Below are 12,451 nucleotides of genomic sequence, written 5' to 3' on the forward strand. Positions count from 1 at the left end.
AACTTCCTTTAGAAGTTCTGCTGTTTAGGAGCTGGGTAGTAACTGTTTACATGTAATCTGTTTTACGTAATACTCATAATCAAAGTACAGTTACCATTTTATTGTTAAAGCATCCATTAGATAGATTATTACTTTATTGTTTATTCCCACTTTTTAAAATCTTTGACATTTTTCACAAGCTGTAAATCAGTGGCAAGACTAATGTGTTTTATAAGTGTATTCTATATGTTTTTAACCTAATTATTATCCCCCCTATTACTAGTTACCCCCCCCCCAGCTCAGTATACATGCATTGGAAGGCTGTTTAATTTTGTCTGTTTATTGTATCTGTCCCTAATCAAATAAAACAGATAAATGAATTAAAAAAGATATCAAGGTTGTATTTTTACAGAATGCTCTCATGTAGGATCATTTCAGACGTAAATAAATAAGAATTGCTTGGTTTTCACCGGGAAGCTTGTATAGCACCTCTAAATTTGAACAGTCTAAAAATAAAGGTTCCAAAATGGTTCTGTGTCAGGTGGTTTCATAACCTTCAAAATATTATTTTTACGAGTGCAATTTTTACTTTTTCCAGTGTGTCTCAAACATTGATCATGTTCATATTTTCTTTTAAGAAATGTAGGTGTCAAGTAAAACGAGCAACATTAGCTTAACTAAAGACTTTCTTATTAATATATTAATACAAGTAGGCTATATAGATTGGAATTTCAGTATTGCATTATTTAAATAAGAAACATTTTTGAATAACGCCATTCTACAACTCCAAATTCTATTAACCAAATTGAATACCCCCATGTACTCCATCCTACTTATTTCAATATTTAAATAAGAAATACATTTGATTTTCTTACTCATTGTAACTTTATAGCCTACTCCATCCTAAATTATGTAAAAACTGCTGTCATGCTTTTATTTTTCTTTACTTTTCTTTGTTTCTATTTCATGTAAAGCTGCTTTTGAACAATTGTAAAACGCTATATAATATTTATTTATTTAGCATTTTGGCAAGTTACTGTATAGAACGCAACGCCCCATAAATAAGTTATTTTTATATTAACCTACCGCAAGAGCGCAGCAGTAACCAAAGAATTGCAGCACAATTAATACAAATACGCAAAGATAGATAAAACGTTGCTGTTTAAAAAGCTAAAGGAAATCGACTTGTTTATACATTGCATATTTTGAGTAAGGCCTACGTAGCAACTTATTCAAACGATTCATAAGACGGTAGGCTACTGTATAACAAACAAACTACCTAACCCAAACGAAATGTCACAATCAGGGCTAACGTTACAGATTTATTGGTCTATGTTGCGCGGAAGTCACCTCGCATTTTACAGACGAGCTGCTTTCACTTCCACTCACTTCAGCTGGGGACACATCTCAAGAGCTGTGTCGGGTTGCTGGTGAGAACATCTCATTAATTCATCTGCTGTGGAGGTTTATACAGATATGAAAGATGAGGGGGGACTTACTTGGATTGCTTTTTCTTTTGAAATATTGCATTTGCGGTGATGTGTGGAACTTTGGTGGAGACATCAGGGACTTTGTAGTTGGTAACAGTAAATTGTTTGTTCTTACTGGCAGTCAACTACATCAGATGACAAAGAATCTATCTCTGGAAAAGACAAAGAATTTTAATGCCACACATCCAAACACAGTTACACTTCTGGTGCCTTTTGAGGCGAACGACACCCTGATTACATGCGGGACATCTAACGGTGGATACTGTGAAGTTCTTGATCTCAATGATATTACAAACAGTATTTACAAAGAAAATTTATCTACTGTACCACAACCGAATGAGAAATCCGTAGCATTCATAGTGAACAGCAGCCTTAATAAAATCCCTAATGGTGCTTACCTGTTGGTTGGAAGGAAGGCCGATCGTCCTAAAAACAACCATACTGTTGTTGCCTTGTGGAGCACTTTAGAGTCTCAACCAGGATTTATTTTTTCTCCATCAGACTACGGATCAACTCCGTGCATTCGTACAGAAAGATATGTAGAGTTTATAGACGGTTTTCAGATCATTTTGCTCAAACTCTCGTACCTGTTTCTCAACGCAAAGACTGAGTCCGGTTGGCAAGCGTTTGCCCTCAGACTGAATAACGCCAAAGGACACAAGAAAGACATTCTGAAGAGCATAACTGGAACAATGTTAAAATGCTGTAATGATACATCTCGTCCTGTCCTCGTCGCATCAGCTCTTATTTCTTCAGATAAAGCTGTGATCTGGACAGGTGTCTTCAGTGCGCAAAATGATCCAGAGGACACCGCACTCGCTGTTTACGACCTCAGTAATGTTAATGGTAAAAGTAAGGATTTCTGCTTCACCGGTGAGACACAGTGTGAAAGACAGGTAGGCAATGGTCCTTTTTTATTTTTGCATGTATTTATTTACTTTGCTTGTAGTTGTGTGGTCAGTGCACGCTTTTTTGAACGGAGAAGATCTGATTCTACCGTTTTGACTCATGTTTATGCAAAACAACGTTTGAAATAAAATATCCTCCCAATTTCACCATTCACTTAAGATACATAAAGCTAAAGTTTTTTCGTTGCAGACATACCGGTATACTAATCATACGCCAGTAGCAGTAGTTTTCAAATACAAGTCAATGAGTTCAGTAGCAGCATTTAGGAGTGAATCCTGGATTGAGCTCTTCATTGGAACCAAAGATGGACAACTGATAAAGGTCACCTCTGTTTGGTTTAAAACTCTCATACTTTCCTCTGAATTTTGTTCTGCTAAAACCTAGCAAAATTGTGTAGTCATTTTTGTCAATGCTTGTGATGCTGTGTGTATTTGTAGCTTGTGTTGGATGAGAGTTTCCGTCCAGGCTGTCCCACAGTGCTGTACAGATCTGATGATGATCAAAAAGTGCTTTACAGGATGCATTTAGATTCCAAACATATCTACATAGCTCTGAAAAACCAGGTATGTTATAAATATTAACATTTTGTACTAATCATTGAAAGTCTTGAACAGTCTCATCAAAAATGTATCTATGCATTATTTCATATTTTGCTGTTCTACTGTTTTGTGCGAGAATGCCAGAAAAGTTAAATGGATGTTACTGAAAGTGGTCATACGGTGATGTGATAAAGATAGTAAACCCTCTTTGAATTCTATGATTTTAAGTATCTGGACATTACAAAAATAATCACGTGGTCTTTTGCTCTTTAATTTAGATATGATGTTAGAGACATATAAAGTCACAGAAAACATTGCATTCAAGTTACTGCTGCTAACTGTGGTTCTGCAAACTATGAATCATGACTTTGTGTATTTAATGTAGTTTAAACTGGTAGTTTAATAAATGTTTGTTGACACTCATGTCTATGGTTTTAATATAGATTAGAAGAGTGCCTGTGGTTCAGTGTGCTAAACACAGATCTCTTAAAGACTGCAGAGGAGCTCTGGATCCTTTCTGCGGTTGGTGCTCAAATTTACACAAGTAAGACTGATATCTCCTCTGATGTTCAAAAACACGTCTGCTTCAAGCTGCCCTTGCTTAAATTGAATATATCTACTAACTAATGGAGAGACAGTGTGCAAATAGTGTGGTTTATACATCTAGACAGAAGCAATATGCAAGATAAAGAGATATATGGTAGAGACTACAGAGATAGTGATAATACTGAGTAATACTGTTTTGTGTGTTTTATCTAGATGTTCTACCCAGGATGAATGCTCAAACTCTTCATGGATATCCCTTCCAAAAGGCTCTGTTCAGAAACAGCTTTTTTCATTTCAGGTGGCAGAGAAATCCATCAGAGAGGTAGATAATCATTAACCTTTTAAATATATTTCTAACATTACTGCTTTTACCACCAGTGTCCTCTGTTAAACAGATTATTCTACATCTGACTTTGAGTTTGGGGAGCACACAAAATCCTGCCATCTTCTCATGTGCATTCACCAGAGGAGGTGTGAACCTTTGTGACGGATCTGATCCTGCTGTAGTTTTTCCAAACTGCTCCTGTAGCTTTTCAGACCAGCAGCTGTCAACTAGAGGTCAGTTCCTTATCTATTGTGTTGTATATATAGGCCTGCTGTTATCCAGTTTATGTTAAATATGGTTGTCAGAATATGGTTGTTGAAATATTTCTGTTTAGGTTTGGAGATTTTAGCTTCAGTTACTGTTGAGGATCAGAAGATCACAGAGACCCTGATGCTGAAGAACTGCTCCAGTATTACAGATCATTCAACAAAAGCTTCTTATACACAGTGAGAAAATAAGTATAACTGTCAAATTAATATACAAAACCTTATCTTCACATCTCATATATGTGACCCTGTGTGTAAAATCCAGGCTAAAGTCTTATAATCTAGTTATGAGGTTTGGAGAATCAAAGTTTGATTTTATTAATTGGTTTCACATTGATTTTAATCTTTGACATGACCTTACTCAGACTATATTGCGCAGTTCATTGAATAACCCAACCATGTTTTCTGTCCAATATTGACCCAGCCATGGGTTAAAAACAACCCAGCATTTATTTAGAGGCACTGAGACACGATATACACCATTTAAGTTTTAGCTGCTAGAAGCATGCCAGTTGTATCTTGTACTCAGATTGTCGCTTTGAATAAATGTAGATGTGTGCAGTGCGTCTCAGCTGGATGTCATTGGTTATCTTCTGTCAAGCGTTGTGACTGGACACATGGACCTGAGACACAATTACACATACAGGTATGGCAATGTGCCAACGTCACCTGCTGCTATGTGTATATTTTATATCTATGTATTGTTTTCAGCATTGCATTCAGCATGCTCATTGTCAATGCTCTTAAACTGCAAAATTTAAAATTAAATGTTTCATCTGCAAGCCTTTCATAAAAAAATAACATACTTTGTTTGTGCCTTATTGGTATTTTTGATATATGTTGACACATAATGCAATGTTGCTAACAGGTGAATTTCTTTCTTTTCTTAACTTTTTAGGATGTATGTAAAGATTTGGATTCTGAGACTAAAGTAAGTGTCACTCTCATTATGTGCTCTACCAAAATTAAGGATGTTGTTTCCATAATGTTCCTTTTTAAAAGAATAGGACTTTGAAAGAATCTGAGGATTTAATTTCACTTTTGAGGAACAATTATCTTATAAATGTGTGATCATAAATGTCTTAATTTGTCACAACCATTGATTATTTAAACAATAAATGTCCATTGTTGTCACATACTGTAATTGCTATATCTTTGTTTCTATCTTTAAGTCTCATTGAGTGGTTTATTTGGTTTCCTATACAGGAGCCAGAGATTTTGTCTATAGAGCCGAACAGAGTTTCTTTCCATGGCAGAAACAATGTTTTGCTAACAGGAAAGAACCTAGAATCTGTCACCAAAATTCGTATTCAAGGGGATCTGGAATGCTTTCCAAAAGAGTGAGACTTGTTGTGTCTGTCCTGACATCTGTGAATAATTTTGTATTATATACAATATACATATTGTGATTGTGTGAATAAATGTGTTTCTCCAGGTCTCCTGTGTTTAATCGTTCGAATGACCGTCTAAGGTTCCACGTTCCTCCCAGTAAAACTAAAGGAACAGTAAAAGTGTGTGCTGTTACTGAGGATGATCGTTGTCATGGTAACAGCAGCATCACTTACAGTTCCCAACCCAGCTGCACAGAAATAAAACCCAAAGTCACCTGGAAAAGGTATAACTCTTGAAACCTATAATGTGTCTTATCTGGTGAATTTACTGGGTTAACTAATATCAAAAATATTTTTAACATTACATTTTACAATATAGCACAACTTTTTATACTGCATTGCTTAGCAAAACATATCTATTAATATGGAAAACCAAAACTGCAAAGTAATGATTTGCAGAAATGCAGTAAGAAAACATGCAGAAAAATCCCCACATCCCGACAATGTCAGCGAGAAAAGAAAACAGAAGTGAGAACCATGATTAGGTCATTCTGTGTATGGTCCTGTAAGGATAAGAGCTGCAGTTTGAGGTATCCCATGTGACACAAGGTTCAGATTTGATCCACAGATTGTTGCTTTATGGTCTTGCTTAAACTGTTGCAGATTGTTAAGGGTAACCTGCTTAGTGGCAAACAGGCTACATGTAATATTTTCAGACATTTTCACTTCCCTTGATAGCTTAAATATGTCATGTTTTGTTAAGTGTGTTATATGAGTGTGTGTGCAGGAAATCAAACTCTACAGCTTTGTGCTATGGACTTCTGAGTTTCCATCTTTACTCATCTCTGTCTAAAGTCTGCTTTTGATTGGTTGAAATTGTGTATTTGTCCATCAGTGGTGGAAGGAAGATTTATGTGCAGGGGAACAATTTGGAGTTTGTGGAATCAATCATTGCCAATAATGAGCTTAAAGCAAACTACAACCCAAGCTCAAAGGTAAAACTAGTATATTGCTTTCGCCTTTGTCTAAAAATGACTATAACAGCAGCTTATTTTATATGAGATCTGCGTTTTTAACTTTAAACAGCCCATATTAGCACACAAAAGATAAAAATATGATTTTTTAATTTTGCAAACGCTCTACAGTGACCTTAATACTAAATCTAATTATTCCTACAAAACATTTTTTTGTGATCATAGCTTGCATGTAGCTTTAAAATATGTTAAAGACATGTTTTTATTCTTTTATTTCTAAGGACATGTGGTTTCTCATGCACCCTTATGATGGCAGTGATCCGATAAAGTTGAAGTTAAAAGTTGGAAACGTCACTTTAGACTGTGCTAATCTGACCCAACAGCCTGATCCAGAGTTCATTGGATTCAAAGCCACACAGGTGTCCAACACTCTAACTGTGACCATTGAGGTAAACTTCAACTTTAGTGATTATTCAGTATTTTTATTTTTCTTGATAATCACCAAACCTACTTCTTATTTACTTGAATTATATCATCTACATAGTTAAATATATTATGTATCCTCATTTACAGAGTAATGTTTTAAATAGGGATAGTTCACCCCAAAAGTAATCATATGTGAGTTATTTTTAACCTATTTTTGGGTCAAAAAATGACAAACTCAAAAATGGTTCATTTATCCAATGGTTTTAAAATAACCCATTTCTTCTCTCATCTTTGTTTGTATTTCACTTAAAGGGCACCTATTATGCAAAATCCACTTGTACAAGGTGTTACTGTAAATATATCCTTTCCTTCGTTTTTAATCCCTTATTTAAAAAAGCAGTCTCTTTAGACATGCCACTTTGATTTTCTTGTTAATGTGACATTACACTGATAAAGCCCCACCCACAGACAATAATATATGCCCTTTAAGAAAGAAATTACTGTGAGCTTAGGACATTTGTTAATATTTTTTGCCTTTCTAATTCTGTAATAATTAGTGGTCTGTATTTAGATGTTCTGGAATGACAAAAAAGATGGTTTATATTTATTGGTGGCGAGTCCCTTTAGCTTGTAAAACTAATTTTACTCATGAACAAACTTTCTTTCCTTTTTAGAAAAAGCCAGATAATTTGAGCCTGAGTATAGATGAGGTAAATGTTACTGGTCTAAAGGGAGAAAAGGAACATAAGTGTGATTTGACGTTGATAACACACGATGTCATTGGATGTGAAATTACACAAATCCTCAACACTGTGGACTCTCTTAATATAAGTTTGCAAATTATTTATTTCTTTATAAAACAATTCTTGTTTGTGAACACAGATGTGATTACAACATGTTTACACAACTTTTTTTGAGTTCACTAATATTTCCTTTACAGTATGTAGGATGGTATGTTGTAGAAAACATCACCAAAAATAACTTTTAGCTGGGTTTTCACCGGCAGGGTCAATTTTTTTATGACCCTTGCAAAATCTCAATACAAAGCAGGCTGGCTACATATCGCGTCTCCCACTTCTCAATTAAAATGTTTATTCCTCTATTCAGATAAGTGTTGGGAATGTTTTAAAAACTGTTTATATGTCTGACGATCATACAAAATACTCATACATTCTGGTCGCATTGATTCTGCTCATCATTTTGGGTGCTCTTGGTGAGTTTTTTCAGATTTATGTCTCTTGTGTTTTGTTTGATCTGCAGTGGCTTGACTATACATTGACTATGCTTTTTATTGTTTCTTTGTCTAGTTGGAGTCGTTGTCTATCGTAAAAACCAAAACCAAATGCATGAGAAGATGAACAAGGAACTGGAAAACATGGAGATGAACATTAGAAGAGATATAAGACAAGGTTGGTCACCAACATTGAAATGCTATTCTAAACAAAACCAACATAAATGAAAAGCTCAGATGCAAAACTTCAGTGCATCCTACGTGTTTTCTTGTAAATTAGCATTTTCTATTAGGCTTCTATCTTTAGGTTAAGTAATTTTACTTTAATGGCAATTAAAAGGTTATTACTCAGTAATTGAAATGGCTTATTTTCACTAATGTCACTTTGGTCATTTCATGGTATTTAACAAATTCAAATGTTTTTCGGTTCAACTTGAATTAATACATACCTATCTTTTTCCAATGCGTGCACATTTAATCTTTGTACAGCGCTTCGTAAATGTGTTAGCATTTAGCCTAGCCCCATTCATTCCTATGGATCCAAACAAAAGTTAGGCTAAATGCTAACACATTCACGAGGCGCTGTACAAAGATTAAAAGTGCACGCATTGAAAAAGATAGGTGTGTATTCATTTGTCTAAGTTAAGGTAAGAACATAGTAAAATATTGAAAAACAGTGGTGTTTTCCTTTACCGAGTAAAAACTTTTGTACCTTGATGTACACAAGCCATCATCCAATTCTTCTTCTGGGCACTTAGAGGACTTTGCTGAAAAAATCAGTATTTCTGAATGGCCTTAGGACAGGATTAAGGAGATTTCAAGCGAAATTATTTGATGAACGTATAATATGTGTTAAAGGTGCAGTGTGTAAATTTTAGCGGCATCTAGTGGTAAGGTTGCGAATTGCAACCAACGGCTCAGTCCACAGCCCAACCCTCGATTTTGAAATGCATAAAGAAGCTACGATAGCCACCATCGGACAAACATTTAATTGTCGGAGACAACTTAGTAAAAAAGTTAGTCCATAAAGGTCTTCTGTAGAAACATGGCGGCACAAGATGGCGACTTCCATGTAAGGGGACCCTCTGTGTATGTAGATAAAAATGTCTCATTCTAAGGTTGTAAAAACATAACGGTTCATTATGAAAGGTCTTTAAACACCCCTGATCATATAGTTTTGTATATTATTTTGCATTTCTTTCAAGAGATCGTTCTAAAAATTACAAACTGCACCTTTAAGAGCATTTTGTCAATATCATTATCTCATTTTTGATGTAGGTGGCGTTTAGCGGCTTTTGCATCTGAGCTTTTGCATCAACTTACATTGGTTTTCTACTGTGATTTGACATAAAATGCGATCTGATCCTCATCTAGGTCACAACAATAGACAAACACAATGTGCATAAGGTGACAACACACAAATAATTCTAGTTTCTTGTGTCTTTTTTGAGAACCCCCATTAAACATTCATTGTGCTGGAGGAAAATGTAAGTGAACCCTTGGATTTAACAGCTTGTTGAGTCTCATTTGGCAGCAAATACTTCAAGCAAGCGCTTTCAGTAGTTCTGAATCAGACCTGCACATCGTTCAGAAGCAATTTTTGCTCATTCCCCTTTACAAAACCGCTTTAACTCAGACACATTTGTAGGATGTCTGGTGTGAACTGTCTCTTGAGGTCATTCCACAGGTTAAGGTCTGATCTTTGACTAGGCCACTCCAAATGGCGCATTTTGTTTTGCTTAAGCCAGTCTGTAGTGGATTTACTACAATGCTTAGGGTCATTGTCCTGTTGCATCAACTAACTTCTACTGAGCTTCAACTGGTGGACAGCCACATTATCCTGTAGGATTTTTTTGAACTTAATAATACTTCACTGTTGGGATGATGTTTTGATGTTGGTAAGCTGTGCCCATTTTTGTGCCATAACATTTTTCCCAAAAAAATCAACTTTTGTTTCATCAATTCATAAAATATTTTCCCAGTAGCACTGGGGTTTGCCAAGGTGCTCTTTTGCAAACTTCAGGCTCACAGCAATGTTTTTCGGGAGAGCAGCGGCTTCCTCCGTGGTGTACTGTTATAGACACTGTGCCTGTCCAAAGACTTGCGTATGGTAGACTCAGGAACAGAGCTGTGTGCCCGTTCCAATGATGTCTTCAAGCCTTTAGCTGTTATTTGTGGGTTCTTCTTTACTTCATTGAGTATTCTGCATGGTGTCTAAGGAGTCATCTTGACTGTGCGCCCACTTCTAGGAAGGGTAGCTACAGTATTTAACTGTCTCCATTTATAGACAATTTGTCTAAGTGTAGACTGATGGAGATCTAAACATTTTGAGATTGTTTTGCATCCTTTTTCAGCCTTATGGAGTGCAACATCTCTTGATCAGATATCTTTATAAGAGCATGGTTCAGAAGAGCTGATGCTTCTTAAAGACAGCAATCTTAAAATGTGTGAGTGTCTTAATATCAATCAAAGTTGCACTAAACCACACATTTAAACTCATTTTATTAATTGGACTCCAGTTTGCCAGCTTCTGACAAAAAAAAACTTTTAATAAAGTAATTAGTTCATGGGCTCACTTACATTTTCCTCTAGCACTGTGAATCTTTAATGGGTGTTTCCAAAAAAGACACAAGAAACTGGAATTAGTTATGTCTTGTGAGCTTATGCACATCGTGTTTGTTTATTGTTGTGACCTACTGTAGATGAGGATCAGATAACATTTTATGGCAAATCACTGTAGAAAACCAGTTCATTATAGGGGTTCACATACTTTTTCTTTCCACTGTACATACATACACATCTACATGTACTATTATGTTTATTTGTTTGTTTGCTTCGGACAGGCTTTGTCGATCTGCAAACCGAAAAATCGGACTTGATCGAAAACGTTGGAGCAATACCTTTTTTGGATTTCAAACACTTTGCCTCAAAAATATTTTTTCCCGAGGTATGCATGAACGCTATCTATCTTGAATTACGTGCTTTGTGTCTATGCAAATGTAGTGTTTGTGTAAATATTGTTTTGTCTATAGGCTGGTTCTCTAGCAGGATTAATGATCAAAGACATCGGGCAGGTAAGTAATGCAATACCTTTACATCATATTGAAGTTATCTAACATCACTGTTTTAAAGCCGTCACTATGTTTCTCCTGCTCGTTTTGTTCTGTTCAGGAATCGGAGCAAACCACGGTCGATGAGAAATGTCAGGCTTTTGCCACGCTGATCAGAAATAAACAGTTTCTCACTTGTTTTGTGCACGCGTTAGAGGAACAAAAAGACTTCAGCATTAAAGACAAGTGAGTTTTAAGCGCTTCTCTACAGATAATTTAGCATGCATCACATTCTCATGCTGCAGCCATAAACTCTTTCTCATCACATGCACAGATGTAGATTTACTTTCTAACACCTTCATATGTATTTTTAACTATGAGTAAAAGATGACTGTTTGCACTTAAAGGTGTGAAGGCAAAACAGCTAAAGGGTTGACTCATGTTCTTGGACTAGTACTTAGTGTTGATCTTATCAACTTATAATAGTCAATATCGCCACTTATGTGGCTTTTAGATTGTGTCTGCTCTTTACAATTAAATAATTTCTCCCCTAAAACCTTCAACTTTGACTAGCGATATCAATTGTAAGATTATGGACAAACCACCAAAATAAACTGAAGGTTAACTTCTTGTCCTTCGATATATTTCAACAGGAAATCAAAACAGGCAAGACTGTGCACGTCTAGTTATTTCATGGCCATTTTTAACTCTCTCTCTCTCTCTCTCTCTCTCTCTCTCTTTCTCTCTCTCTCTCTCTCTCTCAGATGTACAGTGGCATCTTTGTTGACTCTGGCGCTTCATGGAGATCTCATTTATCTCACGGAGATAATGGAGGACCTTCTGCAGAGTCTGATGGACCAGACCAGCAATGCCAATCCTAAACTTCTGTTGCGCCGGACAGAATCCATCGTGGAGAAACTCCTCACCAACTGGATGTCGATCTGTCTGTACGGCTTTCTCAGGGTCTGTCCGTCAAATCGCTTATGGATTATGCATGTTTATCCATCCATTATTTAAAGGAACAGAATGTAGGATTGTGGCCAAAACTGGTATTGCAATTACAAAACTTGTGGCTAAAACTGGTACTGCAATCACACAACTGATGGCCAATACACAAAATGACAACATAAACATCAGTTGAGGGCTGCCACTCCACTTTTTAAATGACAATATCCTGGCCAGACCACTGTTGTCAGTGATATAAGTATTTGAAATGAAAATAATTTCTTAATGTCTAGTGACATATCAGGACCATTTTATGATCTATTGTTATGAATTTCTTACATACTGTTCCTTTAAGTTAAAAGGATAGTTCACCAAAAAATATAATTTCTGTTATCATTTTCCCACCTCACGACAAACCTTAAACAATCAAACAAATTGTG

At 35.9% G+C, this 12,451-nt stretch overlaps 1 protein-coding gene across 1 annotated transcript in view; it reads left to right on the forward strand.

The window, feature by feature from the left end:
* Positions 1–1,356: 1,356 nt before the first annotated feature.
* The window catches only part of plxnc1 (plexin C1), a 30,443-nt gene continuing 19,348 nt past the window's right edge, over positions 1,357–12,451 (forward strand). Inside the window, exons 1-20 of the mRNA XM_073867998.1 lie at positions 1,357–2,365; positions 2,568–2,699; positions 2,816–2,941; positions 3,361–3,461; positions 3,677–3,785; positions 3,859–4,021; positions 4,138–4,234; positions 4,607–4,700; positions 4,953–4,985; positions 5,261–5,394; positions 5,490–5,669; positions 6,281–6,380; positions 6,641–6,808; positions 7,460–7,612; positions 7,893–7,998; positions 8,093–8,194; positions 10,860–10,963; positions 11,049–11,090; positions 11,188–11,312; positions 11,831–12,029. Coding sequence (XP_073724099.1) covers positions 1,463–2,365; positions 2,568–2,699; positions 2,816–2,941; positions 3,361–3,461; positions 3,677–3,785; positions 3,859–4,021; positions 4,138–4,234; positions 4,607–4,700; positions 4,953–4,985; positions 5,261–5,394; positions 5,490–5,669; positions 6,281–6,380; positions 6,641–6,808; positions 7,460–7,612; positions 7,893–7,998; positions 8,093–8,194; positions 10,860–10,963; positions 11,049–11,090; positions 11,188–11,312; positions 11,831–12,029 — 3,171 coding nt within the window. The 5' untranslated portion in view covers positions 1,357–1,462. The remainder of the gene's footprint in view (positions 2,366–2,567; positions 2,700–2,815; positions 2,942–3,360; positions 3,462–3,676; positions 3,786–3,858; positions 4,022–4,137; positions 4,235–4,606; positions 4,701–4,952; positions 4,986–5,260; positions 5,395–5,489; positions 5,670–6,280; positions 6,381–6,640; positions 6,809–7,459; positions 7,613–7,892; positions 7,999–8,092; positions 8,195–10,859; positions 10,964–11,048; positions 11,091–11,187; positions 11,313–11,830; positions 12,030–12,451) is intronic.

Source organism: Misgurnus anguillicaudatus, chromosome 1 (genome assembly GCF_027580225.2).
Source record: "Misgurnus anguillicaudatus chromosome 1, ASM2758022v2, whole genome shotgun sequence".
In the NCBI taxonomy this organism is placed as follows: Eukaryota; Metazoa; Chordata; class Actinopteri; order Cypriniformes; family Cobitidae; genus Misgurnus; species Misgurnus anguillicaudatus.